At 48.2% G+C, this 26,151-nt stretch overlaps 2 protein-coding genes across 2 annotated transcripts in view; one reads left to right on the top strand and one right to left on the bottom strand.

Annotated features, from left to right (window-relative positions):
* Positions 1-22,184, bottom strand: part of POC1A (POC1 centriolar protein A) — a 120,743-nt gene extending 98,559 nt beyond the window's left edge. The window contains exon 1 of the mRNA XM_065933566.1: positions 22,166-22,184. The gene's annotated coding sequence lies outside the window, so the exon portion shown is untranslated. The remainder of the gene's footprint in view (positions 1-22,165) is intronic.
* On the top strand, positions 3,599-17,480 carry ALAS1 (5'-aminolevulinate synthase 1). The gene is made up of 11 exons (XM_065933563.1): positions 3,599-3,739; positions 4,880-5,098; positions 8,503-8,751; positions 9,523-9,672; positions 10,454-10,676; positions 11,515-11,699; positions 12,258-12,437; positions 12,770-12,934; positions 14,868-15,136; positions 15,839-16,001; positions 17,169-17,480. Exons 2-11 carry the CDS (start codon positions 4,900-4,902, stop codon positions 17,327-17,329), a joined length of 1,944 nt encoding a protein of 647 aa, XP_065789635.1. The 5' UTR covers positions 3,599-3,739; positions 4,880-4,899; the 3' UTR covers positions 17,330-17,480.
* Positions 22,185-26,151: the final 3,967 nt, after the last annotated feature.

Genomic DNA, 26,151 nt, shown 5'->3' with positions numbered 1-26,151 from the left:
TCCTGGAGCATTTGATGGTTTTGCTCCACTGTGGCCCCTTCTCCCACTAGTCAATAGGAGCCCACCCCCTGCTCCACAGATGGCTTCACAAACCCAGGCCCAGGTCTGCCCCAGGTAAGCCAGAGCCTGGAAAGACCAGAACAAGGCAAGTGGTGGGGGCTTCAGAAACCTCCTGTCCCAGCCAATCCCCAAATTCCTATCATAACTCCTGGGCCCGGTCACTATGAACCCTGGAGCTTGTGTTTCCAACCCTCCAGGGCAGACCTGAGCTGTTTCCAGAACCTCTACAAGGCTGGCCCCTCACCCACCATTCTTCATATAGGCACCGACACCCCAAAGGGCACTGCGGGCCCAAGGCCAAGGCCACACTGAGCATCAGTAGCACAGACTGGAGCTTTTGCCCGTCTTCACAACTGTCCCATGTCCACTGGGGTCTCCTCAAGAGGAAGGCTGGCAAGATTTCTCACCTGGCTGGCAGATGTGGAAACTGAGGCCCAGAGGAAAGCACGAAGCTTGCTCAAGGTCCCTGGGCTTCATGATCCTTATAGAGGGGCCCAGCTAAAAATAGCTCCTGGGACACAGAGTGGAAAAGGATGAAACAGCCCCTGACAGTGAAGATGACACAGACAGGGGAGTCGGGGAGGCTGGGTCCTAGCGTCATTCCCAGAATGGAGCCTGACCTTGCCTGAACTATGGCGGCTTGGGCTCCCCTGCTCGGGAACAGGATGATAAGATGAGTGTTTTACACCACAGCTCTGAGGAGGGAGGCAAGACAGCAGTGGGGGGGGGGGGGGAAGAGGGAAGGAAAAAGCAGAGGGAGGGAGAGGAGAGCAAGAAGGCTGAACTCAGGAGAGGGATCTCAACTCTGTCAAAACGGGGCCCACCCACTGAGACAGAGGGGCACTCTCACTCCATAGATGAAAAAACTGAGGCTTAGGGCATGGGGTAATTTCCCCAAGACCCCAAAATCAAAAAGTAGCACATCCAAGATTAGAATTCATGGCTTTAGCCTGTGCCCTTCTAGCAAGGTCTCAGGGGCTTCCATGGTGGTCTAGTGGTTAAGAATCCACCTTCCAGGGCTTCCCTGGTGGCTCAGAGGTAAAGAATCTGCCTGCCAATGCAAGAGATATAGGTTCAATCCCTGGTCTGGGAAGATCCCACATGCCTCAGAGCAACTAAGCCCATGAGCCACCACCCAGGAGCTGCAACTACCAATCACCTGCGTGCCCTAGAACCTGTGCTCTACAACGAGATAAGCCCCTGCAATGAGGAGCCCACGCACCACAACTAGAGAGTAGACCCTGCTCGCTGCAACTAGAGAAAACCCACACAGCAACGAAGACCTAGCACAGCCAATAAATAAGTCAGAATCTGACTTCTAAAGCAGAGGACATGGGTTCAACCCCTGGTCGGGGAACTAAGATCCCAATAACACAGGACAACTAAGCCTGCATGCTGCAGTGAAGACTTAATGTCATCAAAGTTTTTAAAAATAAATACATAAAGTTCTTTAAAAAAAAAAAAAAGAAAAGGCAAGATCTCAATCTGGAAACCACTTAGGCAGCATTTCCCAAGATGTGGCCTCAAGCTACCCTGCCCCCACATTACCAGGAGGGAGGCCTGGTTAAGACGCAGATTCCTGGGTCTGATTATTTCAGTCCTCGTACCAGGAAGCTATGTGGCTGTTGTGGCCTTTGTCATCTAACTACCTAGGTGCATTCCTGCAGCCCAGCTCTTCAAGCTGACTCACACTGCCCTCCAGGACGGAGCTGGGTTTTCCCACTCTATGCCTCACCCACCAGTCTTGCAGTCCCACAGACACCCACCCCTCCAGCCAGTACCATTCTTTTGGAAGCCTTCCTCGTGGCTGGGATTCCCCTCTCCTCCAGTGCCTGTTGGAGTAATAGCCTCTTCCTCCATCTGGAATTATTTACAACATCCTATTTCACTTTCTGTGGGAGTCTTCTGTTTCCTAACCTTTCCTTCCATTAAACAGGAAATTCCCAGAGGGCTGGAAACTTGTTGGTTTAAACAATGAGCCTCTGAAAACCATGACTTCACCTGACCCTCTGCCAAACACAAGTGGCAAGGCTGGGAGAGCTTTACAAGGAGGAACAGAGCCTTAGAGAGGCTGTGGCCTACCTGAGACTAAATAAGATCCAGCTGAGGTTAGAACCCATGTCCAGCTCCAATATCCAGTTCTTCCAGCTTCTGCTTTGCCTCTGATCAAACAGCCCCACAAGGTAGGCAGAATGGGGATTATGATCCCATGCTCAGATAGGGAAATGAGGCCCAGGGATGGGCAAAGTGCTCAGTACCGTGTTTACTCTGTTCTGGCTACTTCTTGAGTCTGATCTTTTTACTTACATTCTCTCCAGCTGTTGCGCACTGCCCAGGGCCCCTCAGCAGGATGGGGCAGAGTTGAGCCCTAGATTCCCAAGCAAAGCCCTCATCTTGGACCTGTGACCTGGCCCTAGTGCACTTCGGACCCTGGTGTCTCCTCTGCAGTTTGACTTCCTTCACCTGCCTGGCAGCTGGCTGGAGCCTCAGACAGAGGCAACTGGGAAGTACCTGGACACACCTTGGCCACCATCACTCTAGACTTTGTCCCTCTAATTAATGCCCACCTAAGGAAGGAGGTACCTGGGCAGCCCTTTCCTCAGGAGAAGGGGAGAGCAACCCTGAGCCTGGGGCAGGCCCAGCACAACCAAGCCCAAGTTAAGCTGGGAAGGGTGTGGAGCAAGGAGGCCATGCTGGCGTTCCTGACAGGGCTTTGCCAAGCTGTACCCTACAGGTGTGGTCTGGGGGAGACTCAAAGGAGGTAGGGCCAATTGAACTCCGGAAGAAAGTCCTGAGTCACCCAGTTGGTGCCCAGACCGGGCGGCCAGCAAGGGACTTTGGACGGCCCACAGTGGAAAATAAAAATAATCAATATGTGCCAATCCCCAACTAAGGGTCAGACCCCATGCTTCCACCGCCGGCCCCCCTCAGTGCGTAGTGTGTGGGTTCCATCCAGCCCTGTTCCTTGTGCTCCTTCTCTGCATCAGGTTAAGTCCCTTTATCTCAGACCACAAAGTGCAACGGCTAGGTCTCCTTCCGCTTCTGCTCCTCGAATCCCTCCCTCCAGGTCCCTGGGAATCACCCCCAGGATCACACCATGCTTCAGTCAGCCCAGTCCCATCTCCTCCAGGAAGCCTCCCCTGTCCCTCTTTCCCCCACTCCCACCCACATAAAAACAAGCCTGGGTGTGTCAGATACTGCTTAAGGCCCTGGTCTGGGACTCCTAGTTTCCCCTCTCCTCTACACCCAAGGCACCTATTTTTATAGCCGTATAACCCCTCAGTTGCCCTAGAGGTGCTTCCCCCCCACCTCTGCCCTTTGATGCCCCACAAATGGTTCTGAAGCATAGGGGTACTTGGTGGGGGAAGCGGCAAGGTGGTGCGGGGTGAAGGTATCCGCCCCCAGCACTGCAGTTCATCCCCGCTACAGGCAGTCCCAGGAAACCCCCAGCAAGTCCAAGTCCGAGGAGCGCCCCCTCGCCTCGCCCCGCCCTTTCGGCGGCACGCCTGCGCAGAGGCCGCGCTCGCCCACAGCGCATGCGCAGCCTCCCATCTGGGTGTATATTAGGACGACAGGGCTCGCGGCCTGAGGATTCTCTGTAGACAAGGGCAAGGGTTGGTTCGGCGCTTTCACTTGGGTACCTGCGGCCTCCGCCACCTCCGCCGAGTTCCCCGTGCAGGTGAGGGCCCCGCGCTCTGCGTGCGCCTGGGGCAACCCAACCCCCGCGTGTCCTGCCTGCCGGCGCCCCGCTGCCCTAGCCGTTGGGACCCCATCCCCCACCGCACTAATCACCCGCCACCTTGGGGTCAGCCTTTTTTGTGCCCGATCTCCTACCACATCGGCCCCTTCCGCCATTCCCCATTTAATCGACCGCTTTCGAACGGCTATTCCCCATTTAACCGACTGCTTCCGAATTCCTGTCTTAGACACCTCGTTAATCTCGAGTCCTAGACACTTCCTCCCCCACCTCTACCCATAACTTCTGACCTCCCCTGCCCAGGACCACCGCTTTCCGCCAGACCCAAGGCCCTCGTTTTTTAACCCTTGCTTCTTCCCAGTTGGAGAAGGAAATGGCAACCCACTCCACTACTCTTGCCTGGAAAATCCTATGGACAGAGGAGCCTGGTAGGCTAGAGTCCATGGGGTCGCAGAGTCGGACACGACTGAGTGACTTCACTTTCACTTTTCTTCCCAGTTAGTCCAAGTGGCGTTTCCCCTTGTACCCTTGGCTTTCTGTACGCCTCTCCTTTCTCAGTTATGCCCAGTTCATGCAACTGTAGGGGCATACCCTCGGGGAAATCCTGGCCTCAGGAACCCAGGGCTGGACTGGATGCCTTCTTGGGAGTTTTGGGAGTGTGTGGGGACCAGGAGAAGATCAGGATCCCTAAGAGTCCTCTCTGCTTGGATGGATGACAGTGGCTTCTTCCCTGGCCTCACTTCACCACCTGGGTGGGTGCCAAGGTGTCTTATCTGCACTGTGCATCTTTCTCAAGGATCCTCTGACTTCCCAAACCTGTTCCTGACTTGTCCCTCATGTCCCAACCCCTTGGTTATTAATCATCATTATTTACGGTATTTGGTAAAGTAGCTTTGCAGGTGCCTTTGTAGGTAGCTGGGGAATGAAGAAGGTGGTGATCTGGTTGCATGTGGTCACCAGTTCTTACCCGTCATCAGTGCTGTCCTTAGACATTTCTGAGTGAGACTTGTTAGTATCCCAAGGTACCCTTGCTACAAACTTCAGGTGACAATCCAGTGACCTTGGGGGTGGTATTTGCACAAATATTAACAAGTGTTGGTGTCACTCCTCATCTTTGTGCAGGATCAGTGTACCTCCGGGAGATGGAGACTGTTGTTCGTCGCTGCCCATTCTTATCTCGAGTGCCTCAAGCCTTTCTGCAGAAGGCAGGCAAATCTCTATTGTTCTATGCCCAAAACTGCCCTAAGATGATGGAAATTGGGGCCAAGCCAGCCCCTCGGGCCCTGTCCACTTCAGCAGTACTCTGCCAGCAGGTCACAGAAACCCCTCCAGCTAATGAGAGTAAGTGTCATTAGCAGTAAAGTAGAGGGTGGTGGGATGTCTGCATTCGTTCTAACCCTGGAAGCAGTTCTTGTGCACAGTGCTGATGAGGGTCATGCTGAGGGGTTACTCTGTGCCAGGCTCAGTTCTTTGCATAAATTATCTCATGGAATCATCATCCTAACCCCACAAAGTAGACACTTTTAGTTTTCACATCTTTAAAGGTGAAACAGTGGCCAGTGTTCCACCTTATGGGTTGCATGTTGGTATCTGTTGGGAGTCTGTCAGTGTCTCATTCATGTAAGCCTAAGAATCTTTGGAATCTTTCTGTAAAGTTGGAATCTAGAAGCCTGTAACTTCTGAAGTTGTGATTTTATCTTTCTTTTTTTTTCCCTTGCCTTTGCTATGTTGCCTGACCTGTGCCTTTTGCCCTCAACTGCTTTCTCTGTGCTATGCCTTCCCAAATTCCTGCTAATTACTTAGGCAGTCACCCCTTTTTTAAAAAATCACTTGTTTATTTGGCTATACCAAGGTCTTAGTTACAACATGTGAAATCTAGTTCCCTGACCAGGGGTCAATCCCAAGCCTCCGTCATTGGGGAGCAGAGTCTCAGCCACTAGACCATAAGGGAAGTCTCAGGCAGTCACTTATCTTATACTTTATCTTTTTGTCTGGCTCCAGACCACGTGGGCTATTCCAGACTAAACCATCGTCAAAGTCAACTCTGTTAGTTGCTCAATTGGGTCCAACTCTTTGCAAGCCCATGGGCTATAGCCTGTCACGCTCCTCTCCACAGGATTCTCCAGGCAAGAGTACTGGAGTGACTTGCCATTTCCTTCTCCAGGCAGATTCTGTACCATCTGAGCCACCAGGGAAGCGCAGAAAGTCAGCTGTGCCTGTGTGCTTTTCAGTTACGATAGGCTACACTGAGGTATCTAGCAACCCCTGAGTCTCAGGGGCTTAACACACACAAGATTTCTATCTTGTTCACACTTTGGGTCATCAGGGCTATTGTCTTCTAAGCAGTGACCTGGTGTTCCACACTTTGGTGTCCTAAAGCTTTACCTCTGAAATAGATGGCTTTTGGGTCACTACTGCTTGAGGGGAAAGTGAGAAGGTCTCAAACCAGCTCATCTTTTAAAAACTTTTCATAACAGTAAATTTCAATTTTGAACAACAATAATCAATAAGGGCCAATTTTGTTTCACTTGTGTCCCCATTTACCGTGTGTACTCCCACTGTACTATTTTGAAACTGGTTCCAGAAATTCCCTCTGTAAATACCAGTATTGTACCTTTAAAAGATATGAGTTCTTAAACCACCATCACAGTACCATTATCACACCTAAAAGATGATGCAGTTTCCTAATATCATCAAATACTCACTGATCCCCACCAGCTCTTGGGTATTTTAGCCAGGAAGCAACACATAACATCTATTAGTCAGAACCAGTAACAGAGCTCCAACTAAATGCAAGCATACTCTCCTTATTCTCTTTTTCACTTTTTTTTTTTTAACTGTGGCAAAGTACATATAATATAAAACTTCCCATCGCAACCACTTTTACGTATACAGTGGTATTAAGTATATTCATATTGCTCTGCAGCCATCACCACCATCCATTGTCCAGAACTCTTTGCATTGTCCCAGACTGAAACTCTGGCAACTCAATCCTAACTCCACCCCCCATTTTCCTCCCCCAGGCCCTGGCAGACATGATCGAACCTTCTCTTTCTGACTTTGACTACTCTAGAAATGTCACTTAAGTGGAATCATACAGCATTTGTTAAAGTAGTAATTTTTTTTAACACATCTTTACTTTGTATATTAATTTTTAAATTTTGTTTTTAATAAAGAGATCAGAGATTTAGTTCTGGTCTGTCTTTTCCAGGAGAGAATTCAACTTTTCAGATTCCACTTAATTCTGGGGAATAATTTACCCTATAGTCTTGTTAGGTATGTTCTTTGGGTGTGAACTTGTAAGAAAAGAATGTTTTTTTTTTTCTTTTAGTAGAAAGGATTTAATCCTTTGTAGGATTTTTTTTTCCTCCTTACCCTTGTTTAGGAATTAGTTATGGCTTTTTTTTTTTTTTTACTGAACAATCAAAACCCTGTTTTACCAGTCTGTCCTAGCCATAGATTCCTCTTGTATTCCTGGCTGAGTAAAATGTGACTTGTCCACTTGACCAACTATCATGTAACCATCCCAGATGATACTCAGAAAATATTTACTAGCTTATGTAGATCTTTATAATGAAAAGGGCATATTAAAACAAGCGTAGAGGTAGCTCAGCTGGTAAAGAATCTGCCTGCAATGGGGGAGACCTGAGTTCGATCCTGGGGTTGGGAAGATCCCCTGGAGAAGGGAACAGCGACCCACTTCAGTATTCTGGCCAGAATTCCATGAACTGCATAGTCCATAGGGTCACAAAGAGTCAGACATGACTGAGCGACTTTCACTTCAACAACATACAGAATAAGTAAAACTTTTTCTAAACCTGCACAAAAGGGGAAAAGATAGTTAATATGCCAAGTTGTCTGCAGTGGTTATGGCAGGGGTTGTTTGTTTTCTGGTGTTTTGTTTGTTTTGCCACACCACACAGCATGTGCAACTTCCCCAACTAGGGATCGAACCTGTGGCCCCTGTAATGGAATTGTGGGAGTCTTAGCCACTAGACCACCAGGGAAGTCCTGATATGGGTATTATTTTTTTTTTAATGGTTATGTTTTGAATGATAGAACTCTGTTTTTCTAGACTTCCTACAATGAATATGTATTTAATGACTTTTATAGTGAATGAAATGAACTTGAAAGCAATTTTTTTGGCCATGCCACATGGCATACGAGATCATAGTTCCCTAATCAGGGATTGAACCTGTGTACTCCTGTAATGGAAATGCAGAGTCCTAACCACTGGACTGCCAGGAAAGTCCCATATCTGGGGTTTTTTTTTTACTTTCCTTTTAGAAGATTTTAATAAAAACTGTATTACTGTATGGAGACATCTTACCCAAGTTATAGGCGAGCCTGGCCTATGACTCACAGGAGTATCCCAGAATGATGAAGAAAGAGGAAGATGAACACATTTGCTCAAGGGGAGAGGGAAGTCTAGGAATTGATTCCCAGCCGACTGTGTTAAGTCATGAACTTCTTTGAGCCATTTAGAGAAATCTGATAGTTTATATGTTAAGCAACAGCAAGCTTTTTTGGTCAAGAATCTAAACCGATGTTTTTGATTTAGAAAATATTAGCAGAGAAAAAGTTGTATGACCACTTCCAGTTATCTTCAAGAGTGTGTCCTCTCATGAAATATACTGAGTGTATTTGGGGCAGATTTACTGAAAATAATCCAACTCAAGAAACAAGTGGGCCTCTGTCCTGAGCGGCCAGATCCGATGCTTCAGTTTTTCCGTTTCCCCCCTCAGAGGACAAAACCGCCAAAGCCGAGGTGCAGCAGGTTCCTGACAGATCGCAGCAGGCTCCTGATGGGTCCCAGCAGACTACAGATGGCACGCAGCTTCCGTCCGGACACCCTTCCCTTGCCTCGAGCCAGGGCACTGGGAGCAAATGCCCTTTCTTGGCAGCCGAGATGAGCCAGGGCGGCAGCAGTGTCTTCCGCAAAGCCAGCCTGGCGCTTCAGGAAGATGTGCAGGAGATGCATGCCGTGAGGGAAGGTAAGCATGACAGGGACCCTCACAAGAGTGAAGAGGTCCTTCGGCTCCTGTGGACCCTCAGATTTGTCTGAGCTATTACTAGGGGAGTATTTGTGTCAGCATCTTCCTCTTTTAGGGCCGAGGAGAAAGCTCATCTAGATAGGGGACTGTGTGGTAAAACGTGGGAGTTTCTTTTCTCTGTGTATTGTGTAGGATGTGACCAGCTTTTACAGTAACTCTTTAATTTCTGAAAATACCCCGCAAGCATAAACTGTTACTGGTTGCCCTGTGTTTCTTTCCCATCATCTGGTGGAATAAAAGGGAAAAAACAGTGTTACTGCAGTTAGTGCTGGTCTTAGGACTCCCAGGCTGTGTTAGTGGTGGTAGCTGTGTGGTAGCCTTAATTCTATTTGTGGCTGTATCCATGGAACACACAAGGTCCCCAAGAAACCTCGCCAGCAGAAATGATCAAATGGCTGGAATTGTTTTCTATAAAGAAAATTGTCTCAGTTAGGGTTGGGGGGTGCAGTGGGAAAGGCATGCTAACCAGCCAGGGGTGGGGGGGAAGCTTTGGATTATAATATTCCTCAAAGCTGGCTGGTAGCCCTGAAAACAAAACGAAACAGTAACTAAAGAAGAGAGGCTTCATATATTCAGTTACATCTCACTTTGGTTATGATGAGCTATTTTTATGAACTAGGCAGTAAGCCATTTTTGACAATATGTCTGGAAGGTATTGTGGACTCAGAATAGAACACTGATCCCCTGTGCCTCTTGTTACTTGTATTCCAGAGGTTGCCCAAACCTCAGTGAATCCCAGTGTGATTAATGTGAAGACCGAAGGAGGGGAGCTGAATGGACTGTTTAAGAACTTTCAGGATATCATGCGAAAGCAACGACCAGAAGGAGTGTCCCACCTTCTTCAAGATAACTTGCCAAAATGTGAGTCTCCCTGATATTTTCCCAGTGCAAGACATCAGATTAAACATGTAATTGCATGGTGAGTTGAGGATTAAAAACCACGTCCCTGGGACTTCCCTGGTGGTCCAGTGGTTAAGACTTAGCACTCCCAAGGCAGGGGGCCTGAGTTGTGTCCCTGGTCAGGTAACTAGATCCCATAGGCCGCAACTAAAGATCCCTCATACCACAACTAATAGATGGAAGATTCTGCATACCACAACTATTCATAAGACCCAGTGCAGCCAAATTAAGTAAAAAAAAAAAAAAAAGCCACGCCCCTTACTTGATGCAGGTTGGTGCTCTTGTCTATAGTAAATGCCAGTCCGGTTGCAAGCCTGCCTCCTCCTTCTTAGCACCTACCATCTGCTCGTGAAAAGTGAAAGTTGCTCAGTCATGTCCGACTGTTTGCAACTCTGTGGCGTATACAGTCCATGGAATTCTCCAGACCAGAATACTGGAGTGGGTAGCCTTTCCCTTCTCCAGGGGATCTTCCTGACCCACAAATCAAACCGGGGTCTCCTGCATTACAAGAGGATTCTTTACCAACTGAGCTATTGGGGGGGGGGCGGGTTATGTTAAATGCTTGGCACATACAGTGTCCTTTGAGACACACAGTCTTCTTGCCCAGATGAGTACTTCCTTCATTTGTCCAGAACCTCCCTACTGCCAAGTGACTGAGCTGGGATGGGAACCCAGGTCTTCCACCAAAGCCTAGATGTGCTTTTTAACCATCAGATTGTACCATCTTTTGTTTGGTTTTTAGCTGTTTGCACTTTTCAGTATGATCGTTTCTTTGAGAAGAAGATTGATGAGAAAAAAAATGACCATAGCTATCGAGTTTTCAAAACTGTGAACCGGAAGGCGCAGTCCTTCCCCATGGCAGATGACTATTCAGACTCTCTCATCAGCAAAAAGCAGGTGTCTGTCTGGTGTAGCAATGACTACCTAGGAATGAGTCGCCACCCACGGGTGTGTGGAGCCGTCATGTAAGTAGCTCTCAGCTTTCAGATACCACTGGCATGACTTAGCGAGACATTGATAATTTACAGGGATTGGATCTTTTATAGGGGAAAATGTTAAAGGCTAAATTTTTAGCCTTTAAAAATATGTACACATTAATTTTAGAGGAACCGTAACGTGTAAGTAGTTGATGGAGCCCCTCTTCATGCAAGGGTTCAAGTTTCTGGGCTCATTGACTACATGTCTGCTCACTTCCTACTTCTCCATAAGCAAGGACCCCTCTTACACCAAGCAGTCTTGCACATATATGCCCTGCCTTGTAGTGTGGATGGAGAAATACAAATTGAGGAGCAGTGGGATGGTAGAGCCCGTCATTCATGTCCTTCAGGAGGTTAGCCATGGTTAAGGACACCTGAGAGAGTTGCTGGCCAAATTCCCCAAGGAGGCTTGCCAGAGGGAGCCCAGTCTGAGGTTTAATAATAGAGACAGCCTAAGATTATGGGATTGGTTCACAGAGGGTATAACTGACAATCAGTAAAGATGTCCCTCTAGAGCCTGAGGTCATGTTATTGGAGAAAGAGATGTTTGTCAGAGAAAAGAAACCTTCGTAAAGTAACTAAATTCAACTAAGACTGGTAAGTGGACACTTGCTCTTGATCCCCCCAGAGGCATGATCACCCTGGTGTTGAGACTTCTCCCACCCAGTCTAGACAGGAAGTGATTGAAACTTCTGGCCACATATTCACAGGGAAAGAAGTGCTACATCAACATCAGTTTCAGTCTCCTGGATCCTAGCGGGAGGAACTGTTCTTGTAGTATTCAGAACCATGAGATTTATTTCTGTCTGCTTTTTTTTTTTTTAAGAGATACTTTGAAACAGCATGGTACTGGAGCAGGGGGTACTAGAAATATTTCTGGAACTAGTAAATTCCATGTGGACCTGGAGCGGGAGCTGGCTGACCTCCATGGAAAAGATGCTGCACTCTTGTTCTCCTCATGTTTTGTGGCCAATGACTCGACCCTCTTCACTCTGGCTAAGATGATGCCAGGTAGGAAGTCTGCTGTGGGTGCCTTAGAATTGTCTGGATTTCTTAGTAATAACAGGAAGATAACAAAAAAGACCAAAACCACTCAAGAGATATGCTAGGAACTGGGAGCATTTGTTCTTGAATTGAGCATGAAGTGTTAACTGAGTTAACACTTCATGAAGTGTTACATTCTGAGTTCTGGTAGAACATGATAACAATGAAGAATCAGACTTGCAAGGCTTGTCCTTACAGTAATTGCTTCCAGTGTGCTTTGTATTCCAAGAAAATCTTTTGGAGAATTCTCTTAATCATGTGTAGTTATCTTTTGATTGAGTTTGGAGTGAGGGGGCCAGATTTAAAAGCAGATTAACTGCGTGCCACTGGGTTATTTTATATCTATGGGCCCTCTCAGAGGAGAAGCACTAGTTAGTTATTTTGCCAGAAAGAAACTGGCATGCAGGGTCTTTTTCCTATAGGGCAAAGTAGCATTTTCAGGGCAAAGTCTGTTGTCCTTGACTGTTGAGAAAATAATCTGGCTTTGGTACAGATGGCAATAAAGCGCATTTTTTGTCTTGTTAGGCTGTGAGATTTACTCTGACGCTGGGAACCATGCCTCCATGATCCAAGGGATTCGGAACAGCGGAGTGCCAAAGTACATCTTCCGCCACAACGATGTCAGCCACCTCCGAGAACTGCTGCAGAGGTCCGACCCTGCTGTCCCCAAGATTGTCGCCTTTGAAACTGTCCACTCAATGGACGGTAAGTCTATCTAGAGGCCAGCCTGAAAACTTTTAATGAAAACAAGGCCTGAACTTAAAAGCATGATGTTATTTTTGTAGTTTCTTTTCTTTTCACTTTCTGCCAGGATTTTGTAGTTGGGGGACACTGTATAGATTTGGGTGATTGTAGATATTCTACTTTGGCTTTTACTAAGCTCCAGATCTCAAAACAGTCCAGAAACTGGGGGAAGTTCATTGCTTTCCCCAATACTAAAAATATCTTAGAAGGTAAGTTATTGTGTTCTAACCCTTACCAAAACAGAAATCTGTGAGACAGCAAGTGCTTCAGCATGGTCTGTGGTCTCTCCTCAGGAGCAGTGTGCCCGCTGGAAGAGCTGTGTGACGTGGCCCATGAGTTTGGAGCAATCACCTTTGTGGATGAGGTCCATGCAGTGGGGCTCTATGGGCCACAAGGCGGAGGGATTGGCGATCGGGATGGAGTTATGCCAAAAATGGACATAATTTCTGGAACACTTGGTATGTGTGCTCTGCACAGTCTGTAATCCATACTAAAATTAAATTCTGACTCAGTGGTAAAGAATCCACCTGCCAATGCAGGAGATTAGAGTTCCATCCCTAGGTCAGAAAGATCCCCTGGAGGAGGAAATGGCAACCCACTCCAGTATTCTTGCCTAGGAAATCCTATGGACAGAGGAGCCTGGGGACTAGTCTATGGGGTTGCAAAAGAGTCGGACAAAACTTAGCAACTAAACAACAAAACCAAGGACTGCTGGTCTAATGGGTCAGGTGAGGGGATGATGGTCTGATAGCATCTAAAGCCTGGGTCACTTTCTTGAGCAAGTTTTTATTTTCTCAGTGAGTGGCACAGCTTAGCAGAGTCCCTTGAGTCATGGAGGCCTGGCCCGCAGAATCAAAGTAAATCTCATGGCCTAACATGACAGAAGTGCCATTTGTTGCCCTCTGAGCTCATTCCAAACACAGTTGTGGCTCTAGGTATACACCGTGGCAATAGCTTTTACTGTCTGTGCAACAGATTGTTCCCTTATATTAAAAAGAAATCAAAAGGAAGAATTTCAGTGCTGTTCTTCTGGAGCTACCAGCTCAGGTGCTGTGTGGTGAAGTGCTGAGCTCTGTCGCTAGCACGAGGGAACAGTCCAGTTCACCCAGTGTCTTTGTATATCCTCTGCTCCTCCTAGTTGAGAGGCAGTGTCTCTTGGAGCAACTCCAGACTCCATCGCCATGCTGCTTGCTGGGTGTAAGTCTTGTCTGTGTAAGTCACTATTGGTGTCACCTTGGATTGGTGGTTAACTTCTCTGTGCCTCAGTTTCCTCATGGAGGTAACAGTAGACCCCACCTCAGTTTGAAGAACATAAGTGAACAGTATTCAGACAATTACTATAGGCCTTCTCTTCGTCTATGAAATAAAAATGTCATCTATACAAATTTGAGAATTTCAGAAGTTAGTAAAGCAGTTGGAGACACATGCACTGGCTGGCTAAAATGCCACTTTACAGCCTGCACCTTGTAAAGGATGGCAAGCAAAAAAATGTCCTTCAGCCCCGTCAAGGGGCATGAGGACGTCGTGCAGACCAGGAGAGCCTGGGGTTCTTGGGGCAGAGCCCTGCCAGGAGAACTCCTGTTCAAGTGTCCTAATTCCAGCTGCCCTTTTCTTGTAAAGAGCTCTCATGGCATGGGCCCTTTGAAGGTGTGGTCCCTGAGAGATGAAAAGGGCTGGAGAGAAAAATTTCCATTGTGACAGCTTATACCAGTCCAGCCATGTGTGGGGTTGAAGCAAGAATGTTAATTACAGAACATAATGTTTAAGATTGAGGAGGACTCTCCTGGAGTCCTTAATCTTGAAATCTGAGATACGATTATGTAAGGGAACTCATGAAGAACTAAAAAATGAGGCCAGCCCTAAATCAACCATAACAGGGTCTGAGATTTCATGTTTATCCAGCAAACACTCCTTGTTGGAGTTTTGTGATTACTTAAGTAGAAATTAATACCAGTCCTGCCAAAACAAGTTAGTGTCTTTAGCTGACTGACATTCTGGCCTCAAGGGTAGCACTCACAATGAGCACCCAGCTGGACCCTGTCCAGAGCAGGTGCAGTGCAGAGTGTGGGGGATGCAGCCGCCCTGGGTGGGAAGGGAAGACAGGGGAGGTGGCACTCAGTGTTGGGCATGCTAGGACCAGCCGCTGGTGCCAGACCTGGTCTGGAGACCTGTGCTTTGATCCTGGTCAGACACCAGCTTGGCCATTTGAGTTTGGGCAAGACCCCTTTGTAACACTCTCAGCTTTTTCCCTTTTGGAAATGGGCTGCTGCCCCTTGATTTGAGTCTTAGGACAAACAAAGGAGAGAGAGAAGAGTAAGTGTTCTGAGGCTCTGCAGCGCCTGGCTGTGCACACTTAGGGCAGTCCCTGTAATCAGTGAACCTGTCTCCTAGGCAAAGCCATTGGCTGCGTTGGAGGGTACATCGCCAGCACGAGTTCCCTGATCGACACTGTCCGGTCCTATGCAGCCGGCTTCATCTTCACCACCTCCCTGCCGCCCATGCTGCTGGCTGGAGCGCTGGAGTCTGTGCGGATCCTGAGGAGCGCTGAGGGCCGGGCACTTCGCCGCCAACACCAGCGCAATGTGAAGCTCATGAGACAGATGCTGATGGATGCCGGCCTGCCAGTGGTCCACTGCCCCAGTCACATCATCCCTGTCCGGGTAATGACCTGTCTGTGACTGGACTTGCTGGGGGCTGGGCCTCTGCACTTGACCAGGAGATGTTCTGGTTCACGCCTTCCTGAACTTGGGCTGGGCAGGGTGACTGTTGGGGCAAAGGGCTGTAGCCAGTGGCCGTCTGCCACGTTTCTGCCTGTGGCTGACTTCAACAATGAGAATGAAGCCTTTGAGTCCAGCAGGCTGGAGCAGAGGTTCCTTTTCCAGCGCACTAGCCTTGACAGGGTAAACACAGAGCTTGTGTCTGGGAAGCTCTAGAAGCCGGAGCTTGGCTAGTTCTGAAGTATGGCCTTTTATTCATTTCACTATGACATAGGTCTTGCTCTGCCTGCTACAAAGGGCAGCCTGTTAGCATCACAGTTGAATTCGTCTGAGTAGCAGAGCTGGTATCACCAAAGCTGCCTTCATCCCCAGGGTGCATACATCCACTGCCATCACAATAGGCTCACGGGAGCTCCCGCTTCCCCCCTCTGGAGCCTGGGAGGGAGATCAGTGTGAAAGTTACTTCTAATATGGCTTCATTCTCTGATCTGTGGTGAACAACCCTTTAAACTGCAGGTGTCGGGGCAGCACTCTGCCTCTCTGCCAGGTTTGCATATGCAGCTTGAGCCCAAGCCACTTGGACACGCGTATGACTAGTCTCTGTTTTCTGGTTTCAGCCTTATCCTCTGTTATTATCAATCTTAGGTGGCAGATGCTGCTAAAAACACGGAGGTCTGTGATGAACTAATGACTAGACATAATATCTACGTCCAAGCCATCAATTACCCCACAGTGCCCCGGGGCGAGGAGCTGCTGCGCATCGCCCCCACGCCCCACCACACGCCGCAGATGATGAGCTACTTTGTGGGTGAGTAGCCAGGGAGCTGCCAGAGCCCCGCGGGAGAGTGGCGTGAAGCTGTCTGCAGCATTTATAACTCAAGCCATTCAGATTTGTCTCTTCTTTTTCCAAGTAATTAAGAATATTCTCAGGTGGTACAGAAGTGTGAAAGACGTTTAGTCGTTTGCTCCACTTCATGGGAAGCACTGAGGGAGCCTGCTGATCTGCTCAATGTTCCCATCGATGCCTCTGTCTGTGTGACTCAGGGACCCCGGTGGTGGCTGCTGCAGGAGAGATGCCTCTGACGGCCTGAGCCTGCCCAGGCCTCCAGAGCTCAGCTCTGCACTTCTCTCTTCTCTGAAAACTGACTCACACCTAACCCCTTCTGTTCAGCATTTCAGACTCACAGTTCTGTATAACCCAGTCCTTTCCCCCGCGTCCACGTGAAGGCAGAGACTGAACAGGCTGCTCATAGCTGCCTCTGCCTCGGAGGCGTGCTGCCCTCCTGAGCCTCCACCGCCACCCACGGTGGTTTCCCCGCCTCTAGCCTCTAGGGCTACTCTGCAAGGAACGAGCCGTTCCACACAGCGGAGCCGTGTGGGAGCAACTTCTCTGAAGGGTGTAAAGTAAAGCCAAACCTGGGTTTTCTCTATTTTTTAAGTAACAGCCTATAAAGATAGAATTCACATATCACAAATTCTAACTTTTCAAAATACGTAGTTCAGTGGTTTTTAAGTTAATGGTGCGCAACTGTCAGCACTCTGATGCCAGAATGTTTTTATCACCTCAGAGAGAAACTTTACGCCACTTGGCAGCCACATCCCAGCCCTGATCCACTTTTTGTCTGTGAGCTTCCCTATACATCACACTTTGTGTAAATGGAATCGTACAATACATGACCCTTTATGCCTGGTTTATTGCACAGCACAGTGTGTTCAAGGTTTCGTCTATGTTGTAGCTTGAGTTGGTACTTCATTCCCTTTTACTACCAAATAATTCTCAGTACAGATACACCGCATTTTGTTTATCCATCAGTTGGTGGACGTTTGGGTTGTTCCCACTTTTTGACCGTCATGAGAAAAAAGAAAAAAGAATGCGACTGTGAAACACTTGTGTACAAGTTTTTATTGGGGACATATATTTCTATTTGTCCTAGGTATGTACTTCCTCTAATTTTGAAAAACTTTCTCCTCACAGATAATCTGCTGGCCACATGGAAGCGAGTTGGGCTGGAACTCAAGCCACATTCCTCAGCCGAGTGCAACTTCTGCAGGAGGCCACTACATTTTGAAATGATGAGCGAAAGAGAGAAATCCTACTTCTCTGGTATGAGCAAGCTGGTGTCTGCTCAGGCCTGAGTGTGTCGTGCCCTAAGTTAGTCCACCTACCCCAGGTCACACTGTATCCAGGTAGTCCCTCCATAGTTGTCTTTGTATGTGAATTAAATTATATTAATTTTAATCTATGGTAAACACGTAGTCCAGAAAATAAATTCTTGTCTAAATCAGGGTTCCTGTTTTTACTGGCTACTGAATCAGAAAGTCGTTCGTCCCTTTAAACGGAGTCTGTATTGTTGAGATGTGTGAGAATATCCTGGTCCCAGGTAGGGGCTCCAGACCCTACCCAGGATGGCACGGCCTCCCAGAATGCCGGAAGCTAGCATGTCCTTTTTTGAAAATTAGAGTATGATTGCTTTGCAATGTTGTGTTCGTTGTGAATCATCTGTACCTATACACGTATCCCCTGCCTCTCGAACCTCCCTCCCACGCCCCCATCCCACCTCGCTAGGTCATCACAGAGCACGGAGCTGAGCTCCCTGTATTAGACAGCAGCTTCCCACCTGCTCTCTGTTTTCCACATGGTAGTGATACATCAAGCCCAGTCTCCCAATGTGTTCTACCCTCCCCTCCCCCGGTGGTGTCCACATGTCCATTCTCTATGTCTGCATTTCTACTCCCGCCCTGCGAATAGGTTCACCTGTACCATCTTTCTAGCTCCCACATACATGTGTTCATATACAATATTTGTTTTTCTCTTTTTGAGTTACTTCACTATATATGACAGACTCTAGGTCCTTCCACATCACTACAAAAGACTCAGATTTGTTCCTTTTTATGGCTGAGTGACATTCCATTGTATATATGTAATCTTTGACAAAGGCAAGAATATACAAGGAGAAAATACAGCCTCTTCAATAAGTGGTGCTGGGAAAACTGGACAGCTACATGTAAAAGAATGAAATTAGAATACTTCCTAACACCATACACAAAAATAAACTCAAACTGGATTAAAGACTTAAATGTAAGGTGAGACACCATAAAACTCTTAGAAAAAGCATAGGCAGAACACTCTTTGACATAAATCACAGCAAGATCTTTTTTGACCCACCTCCTAGAGTAATGAAAATAAAAATGAATGCAACCTAATTAAACTTATATGCAGAGTACATCATGAGAAACACTGGGCTAGAAGAAGCACAAGCTGGAATCAAGATTGCAGGGAGAAATAGCAATAACCTCAGATATGCAGATGACACCACCCTTATGGCACAAAGTGAAGAGGAACTAAAAAGTCTCTTGATGAAAGTGAAAGAGGAGAGTGAAAAAGCTGGCTTAAAGCTCAACATTCAGAAAACTAAGATCATGGCACCTGGTCCCATCACTTCTTGGGAAATAGATGGGGAAACAGTGGAAACAGTGTCAGACTTTCTTTTTTTGGGCTCCAAAATCACTGCAGATGGTGATTGCAGCCATGAAATTAAAAGACACTCCTTGGAAGGAAAGTTATGATCAATCTAGATAGCATATTAAAAAGCAGAGGCATTGCCAACAAAGGTTCGTCTAGTCAAGCCTATGGTTTTTCCAGTGGTCATGTATGGATGTGAGAGTTGGACTGTGAAGAAAGCAGAGCGCCGAAAAATTGATGCTTTTGAACTGTGGTGTTGGAGAAGGCTCTTGAGAGTGCCTTGGACTGCAAGGAGATCCAACCAGTCCATCCTAAAGGAGATCAGTCCTGGGTGTTCATTGGAAGGACTGATGCTGAAGCTGAAACTCCAGTACTTTGGCCACCTGATGCAAAGACTTGACTCATTGGAAAAGATCCTGATGCTGGGAGGGATTGGGGGCAGGAGGAGAAGAGGACGACAGAGGATGAGATGGCTGAATGGCATCACTGACTCGATGGACATGAGTAAACTCCGGGAGTTGGTGATGGACAGGGAGGCCTGGTGTGCTGTGATTCATGGGGTCGCAGAGTCGGACAAGACTGAGCGACTGAACTAAACTGAATTAAACTTAAAAGCTTCTGCACAGCAAAGAAAGCCATAAACAAGATGAAAAGACAACACTCAGAATGGGGGAAAATACTTGCAAACAAAGCAACAAAGGATTAGTCTCCAAAATAACAAGATGCTCATTCATGCAGCTCAATATCAAAAACACACGACCCTATCAAAAAATTGGCAAAAGACCTAAACAGACATCCCTCCAAAGAGGACAAACAGATGGCCAACAAACATGAAAAGATGTGTTCAACATGTCTAATTATTAGAGAGAAGTCAAAGTGTTAGTCACTCAGAGTCGTGTCCACCTGGCGACTGTAACTGCCAGGCTCCTCTGTCCATGGAATTCTCCAGGCAAGAATATTGGAGTAGCCATTCCCTCCTCCAGGGGATCTTTCCCATCCAGGACTCAAACCCAGGTTTCCTGCATTGCACACAGATTCTTTATCATCTGAGTCACCAGGGAATGCAAATGAAAATTACAGAGAGGTGTTAGGAAGTATTCTAATTTCATTCTTTTACATGTAGCTGTCCAGGTTTCCCAGCACCACTTATTGAAGAGGCTGTATTTTCTCCATTGTATATTCTTGCCTCCTTTGTTAATGATTACATATATACAATGGAATACTGCTCAGCCAAACATAGAGGTATGACCTCACACCATCAGAATGGCCATTATCAAAAAAAAATCTATAAACAATAAATGCTGGAGAGGATGTGGAGAAAAGGGAACCTTTCTACACTGTTGGTAGGAATGTAAGTTGGTACAGCCACTGTGAAGAACAGGATGAAGGTTCCTTAAACTAAAAATAAGATTCAGCAATCCCACTCCTGGGCATACATCCAGAAAAATCTAATGTGTAAAGACATGTGCACCATGTACCCCAATGTTCATTGCAGCACTAACAATAGGCAGGGCAGGGAAGTCAGCACGGCTTTAATGCCTGCCAGGCAGTGGCCGGCTCAGCTGTACCCCAACCCCAAGCAGTTCTGAAGGCACAACCCGCAGCTGCAGCCGCTTCAGTCCAAGCCTCTGCCCACACCAAACAGTCAGTGCTGCGGCAGCCGCTCCCTCCCCCAGCCCTGGCGCTCACACTTCCCTGTGAAAGGCAGGCAGTCCAGGCTGGTCTCACCAGCAGATCCTGCAGTGCTTCCTGCACCTGTGGTCTCCAACCGTCCGTGCGCCTTCCCGGACTCCTGCCCCTTGTGTTCTGAGTCCCATGGCTTCTTGTGCATTCCTGCAACCGGCTCTTACCTTCTTCCCGTGGGCCTGCAGCAGGCGCTCACCCATCCTATAATAAAATATAATCTCTCCGTCTTGACCCCCACCTAGCTGCTGCCTCTGTTCTGCCCTTTTCTGCTTAGCTCTCCCCACTTGGTCCTTCAGCCTGTTCTTTGTGGAGGCTCCTCATTTCTTGCCACATCATGCATGTCTTTGCCAAATCCAGCGGCCCGTTCTGTTTGCCTCTCATTGGATCTCCCAGTGGTATTTGAGGTGGTTGTCCTTAGCCTTTTTCCAGCTTTCTGTAAGCTTCTGGGCCACCGACCTCTCCTGACTGTCCTCCTCCTTCCTGAGCTGGTCGTTCTCTGAATGTTGAGCACCCACTGGGTTCATCTCTGACTGCATGTCAGGCTTCCCCTCTGCGGATCCTCTCTGAGGATCTCTCCATGCCTCCAACACACACCCCACTCTGGGTTTTCAGTCAAGCCGTACATCATGGATGGCCAATAAACAAGCATCTGACCATGCAGCTCCTGGCGGTGCCCAGGGCTGCCCACTCCTCTGCTACCTACCCTTCTCATCTTGCCATTATCGATCCACTAACTCTGGCCTCTCGTGTGGAAGTCAGCTCGCTTTGACACACATGACACTGTTAACAAATCATGTAAGTTCTATCTCAAAGATACACCTCAAGCCAGGCCACTTCCTGACACCTCCGCTGCTTCTCTCTTGCTTGTGCCGCCATCACCCTGGCACCTGCCCCAGCCCCAGCCTCTATCCCACGCAGCAGTCTGAGAGAGCTTTTAAAAAAATAGGGAGTTCCCTGTCAGTCCAGCAGTTAGGCCTCAGCGCTTACACTGCTGAGGGCTCAGGTTCAATCCCTGGTCAGAGAACTAAGATCCCGTAAGCTGCAGCACTCCTTACCCCTGCCCCCAAAATCAAGTCCTGTCCCTCCCCTGCAGAAAATTTTTCTGGGTTTTCAAATTGTACCAATTAGATTCCAGATGGTCGGGACTTCCCTGGTTCTCCAGGGCCTAAGACTCCAAGCTCCCAATGCAAGGGAGCTAGGTTCCAGCCCTGATCAGGGAACTAGAGTCCACATGCCGAATCTGAGAGTTTGCACGCCACGACTAAGACCCAGCACAGCCAAATAAATAAATTATATTTAAATATTCTAGATTGTCATAATAGGCTGATGAGATTCTCTGGTATCAAGATCCCATCCATCTCTGCAACCTCATCACCCATCCCAACCTTACCCGTTCACCCAGCCTCAGGCGTAGACACAGACTCCTGGGTCTCAAATACCCATGGAGGTTCCCACCAGCTTCCAGGGGTTGGTGTTAGCCATTGTTTCTCCTCCGATTTCTCTTCCCTGGCTCGTGAGGTGACTGCCCCTCTTCACTCAGAAGAATCCTCGGAGAGACCGTCCCTGAATGCCAGAGCTAAGACATTTCCCCGTTGTGTGCTCTGGCCTCCCCCCTGCACTGCCCTTCAAAGCCCTGGTCGCTCACCCTGCAGATCGTTTCCCCGTCACTCTCGAGTCCCGCGCCACGCACAGGACCTGACACACAGCGAACGCGAAGCAAATGTGCTGAGTAAGCAAAAGGGGTCTGTCTCAGCTGTCACTACACACCACAGAGGGCGGGGCTTAAACAACACCGTCGTTTCTCAAGAAACCACGTTTCTCACCGTTCTGAAGGCTGTACGTCTTGGGTCAAGCTGCCAACAGATTCCCTTACTGGCGGAAGTCCTCTTCCTGGCCTGCAGACAACTGTCTTCTCGCTATAAATGCATGTGACCTTTACCTCTTCCTCTTCTCTTTTTTTAAAAATTAATTACTTTATTCTATTTTTTGGCTGTGTCGAGTTGTTGTTTCATACGGGCCTTTCCTTGAGGCGCCTGTGCTTCAGAGCTGATAAGGCTCAGTAACTGCAGCACGTGAGCTCCAGAGCGCGCAGGCTCAGTAGTTGCAGAAGATGTGCCCCAGAGTGCACATGCGCAGTAGCTGCTTGTGGCACCTGAGCTCCAACGCGCGCAGGCTCAGTAGTTGCAGAAGGTGTGCCCCAGAGTGCACATGCGCATTAGCTGCTTGTGGCACCTGAGCTCCAACGTGCGCAGGCTCAGTAGTTGCAGAAGGTGTGCCCCAGAGTGCACATGCGCAGTAGCCGCTTGAGGCACGTGGGCTCCGTCGTGCGCAGGCTCAGTAGTTGCAGTATGTGCGCCCCAGAGAACTGCCGGGTCAGTAGTTATTGCCTGCAAACTTAGTTCTCCCACACTATGTGGGAGCCTAGTCCTGCCACGGGTCAAACCTATATTGGAAGGCAGAGCCTCAACCACTGGACCACCAGAAAATCCCCCACTCTTCTTTTTATAAAACCACTAATCCTACCACGGAGGGGCCTGTCTCCTACCCTAATTTAAATCTAATTACTCTTCAAAGGCCCCACCTCCAAACACCATCACCTGAGGTTAGGGTTTCAGCCAAGGAGGGGACATAAGCGTTCAACCTATAACAGCGACCTGTGAAAACCTGCAAGATTACTTTTCTAGAATGGATAGATGAGCTGAACAGCCAAGCAACTGGAGGAATGAGAGACTCCTGGCCTCAGCTCCGGGCCCTCGGGGGGTGGGTCCATGCCCCTAACCAGGCCAGGCGATGAGAGAGCTGGCTGAGTCCTGGTCCCATCAGATAAAGCCAGGCACCCTGGCAGGACCCCTGGGTAAAATAGAAGTCATATCCCTTGGGAACCACCACGAGGTTCCTTTCAGCTCAGGAAACGCCCTCATTCAGCTTTCCCAGCCCTGTTCCCCCAGGACAGCCTTCAGGGCCCTTCCATTGTCCACCAAATTCCCACGCCTGGAACTGCCTCCACCTCCTTTCCGTCCAGTAGTTTCCCCTCTACTTTGGGTCACGTTTCTCTCCCAATGCTTATCAAGACCCACCTTCCTTCTCGTATAGACTCAGAGCCGGGGGGGGGGGTCAACAAGGTCATTACCTCAGCTTCTCCCTGCTGTTTGTGATTATGAGGACAAAGGATGATGGGATGTTCTGCAGGGCAGGGGTCCCTAACCTCTAGGATCTAATGCCTAATGATCTGAGGTGGAGGTGAAATAATAGTAATAGAAATAAAGTGCATAATAAATGTAACACTCTTGAATCATCCCAAACCCATCTCCCTGTATAATCCCTGTTGGTGGAAAAATTGCCTTCCACAAAACGGGTCCCCGGTGCCAAAAATGTCGGGCAGCACTGCTGCAGGAGTGGAAGGATTCATCAACTGCTTACATAAGAGAAGTTTATGTAAGCAAGGTTTCTAATAAAGATGCAAGTGTCAAAATGGATGGTGTCATGGAAGTTCCCTAAGAATATTCAGAAGCCTAGGGCATTAAATGGGCTTCCCTGGTGGCTCAGATGGTAAAGAATGTGCCTGCAATGGAGGAGACCCAGGTTTGATCCCTGGTTCAGGAAGTTCTCTGGAGAAGGGAATGGGAACCCACTCCAGTATCCTTGCGTGGAGAATTCCATGGACAGAGGAGCTTGAAGGGCTACAGTCCATGGGGTCACAAAGAGTTGGAGAGGACTAAGCAACTAACATATTCACTTTCAGGGCATTAAATAACGTGTTCTAGAGGTAAATGGGAGAGCTGTAACTTAGAATCTTAGCAGGTAGAATTTCCTTACTTTCACATTTCTTCCCGTCAAGTTGTCCTAAGTCTCGTGCCCAGACCTCGACTTGTCTAGCACTCACTGATCCCCAGTGGCAGAGAAGCACAAGGAGGCAACAGCAGGGTGGGTGTGCAGGTGCCCCAGTCCTGCTCCCAGGTTCGTGAGCCTCTGATTCTGAGGTAGGAGATAGACAGGCTCCAGGTTGGATATTTACAATCAGCCAGCCTCCTCTTTGAATTTCCTGAGGCAAGAGATAGGTGGGCTCCAGTTGAGGAATTTACTACCAGCCTCCTGTTTCCTCTCCAAAATGGAAGTAACCTCAGAAACAGGGTAAATAGCCAGTCTCTGTCTCTTGTAAACATCTCAAGGGAATAATCATGAAAAGGACAAAGAGAGGCAAAAACCCTGCCTGAGTAAAGGATAAGGGAGGCATTACACATGCTCAGAAAGGCTCCTTGGAGTTGAAAATCAGAGGATATTCCAGGCCATAATGAGTCTTGCTCCTCCCGGAAGCCTTCACTTTGAGATCCATCTTGGCTAAGATGTATGTGTGCAAACCTCAGGTGAGGGTCCAAAGACAAATTAACCAGAGGGAGACAGAGCAAGATGATTGGCCTGAGGGAAGACAAAGACCCCGAAAACTGACCCCTTATAAAGGATTTAAACTTCAAAAAGGCGAGACTCTCTCTTTGAGCTCACCTGTGTGCCTTTCCACATGTACTTTTCTTTTCAATAAACTGTTTACTTTACCCTTTACCCTATACCTCCTACCCCGTTCTTAACTAAGCAGGCAAAGACTAGGGACCCTAGCCTAACTGCTGGCTCTGTTGCAGAAACCAGTACCCAAGAAACCAAGCACCATGCTTGGAGAGTTAGAGAACTCAGATTCATTATGCCAGCGGCCCCAGAGGAATTAACACTCCAAGCTCTGAGCCCTGAACAAAGGGATTACAGAGTTTTTATAGACAGACTGTAGTGGGCAACACTAGCTGTAGGCTGGTTTAAACTAAGGGGTTTCGCATGCATGGGTACAGTGGTCAAGATGGGGAGGGGGATGCCTGGCCTGAACAGGCATGATTAAGCAGGTTTGCAGGGGCTGGGCTATTGCAAAGAGCAAGACAGGGGTGAGTGAGATAAACTCCAGTTCCTAGTATTGCAAGTCCCCACTTTCTAAGACTACATGACCTACATGATCTAGACTTTGTAAGGGGCAGGCTGAGTTACAGAGGCAGAAGGAGAAGGAGGTTATAAAAAATTTTAACTTTTCCTCTTCAGCTCCACTGTGGTCCAGTGGTTAGGACTCCCAGACTGGGAAAGTAAGACCCTGCTTCCAGCAATGGCTCCCTGCTGCTTACTGCAAACTGGCACTTACTGCTGCATGCATCCGAAATCAGTTCCACCACAGTTGCCTCTGAACCCCTGTAATGCACTGGGCAAGGCCCTGACTCAGGAGGCCCCATCTCTGGATAGAGAGAGAAAAATCTCTCAAAGTCCCATCAGCTGGTTGTCCTCAGCATAAGTCCCTTACCTAAAAATAACCACTGGGCAATCTGCTAAGTCTCCTAGACTTGAACCACATTACCATAAATACTTGTAACAGCCTGCAGAGTAACTCTGGCCATTCTCACAGGCAGATGTGCAGTCTCTATAGGGGAGGGCACTTGCCCAGGATAACCCAAATAGCAGAGTTGGTGGTCACCCCAGGTAATCTGATCCAAGGCCCATCTCTTCCCCAGCCTTGCAAAGCCATGTTGTGGGCAGTGTTAATGGTTGAGGACATGCAGCAGTGTGGAGGAGAGGGCCAGCCACCAGCGTCCCTCCTGACCACAGGAGCCCAGTTCCTAGCACCCCCTGTAGGGCCCAGGCTAGTGGCTCTGCCTCCAGATGTGGTCGATGACAGCAGAACTTTCCCCTGCAAATTGAATTGAGCACCACAGATGCCTCTAGACTGATTTAAGTGGAGCCCAAGAGTGCTCCAATCATAGCCCCCATGCATTATCTCTAAGAT

The sequence above is a fragment of the Muntiacus reevesi genome, chromosome 4 (genome assembly GCF_963930625.1).
Source record: "Muntiacus reevesi chromosome 4, mMunRee1.1, whole genome shotgun sequence".
Lineage (NCBI taxonomy): Eukaryota > Metazoa > Chordata > Mammalia > Artiodactyla > Cervidae > Muntiacus > Muntiacus reevesi.
Note: the sequence above shows the minus strand (reverse complement) of the source record. Positions and strands in the feature narration are given on the sequence as shown.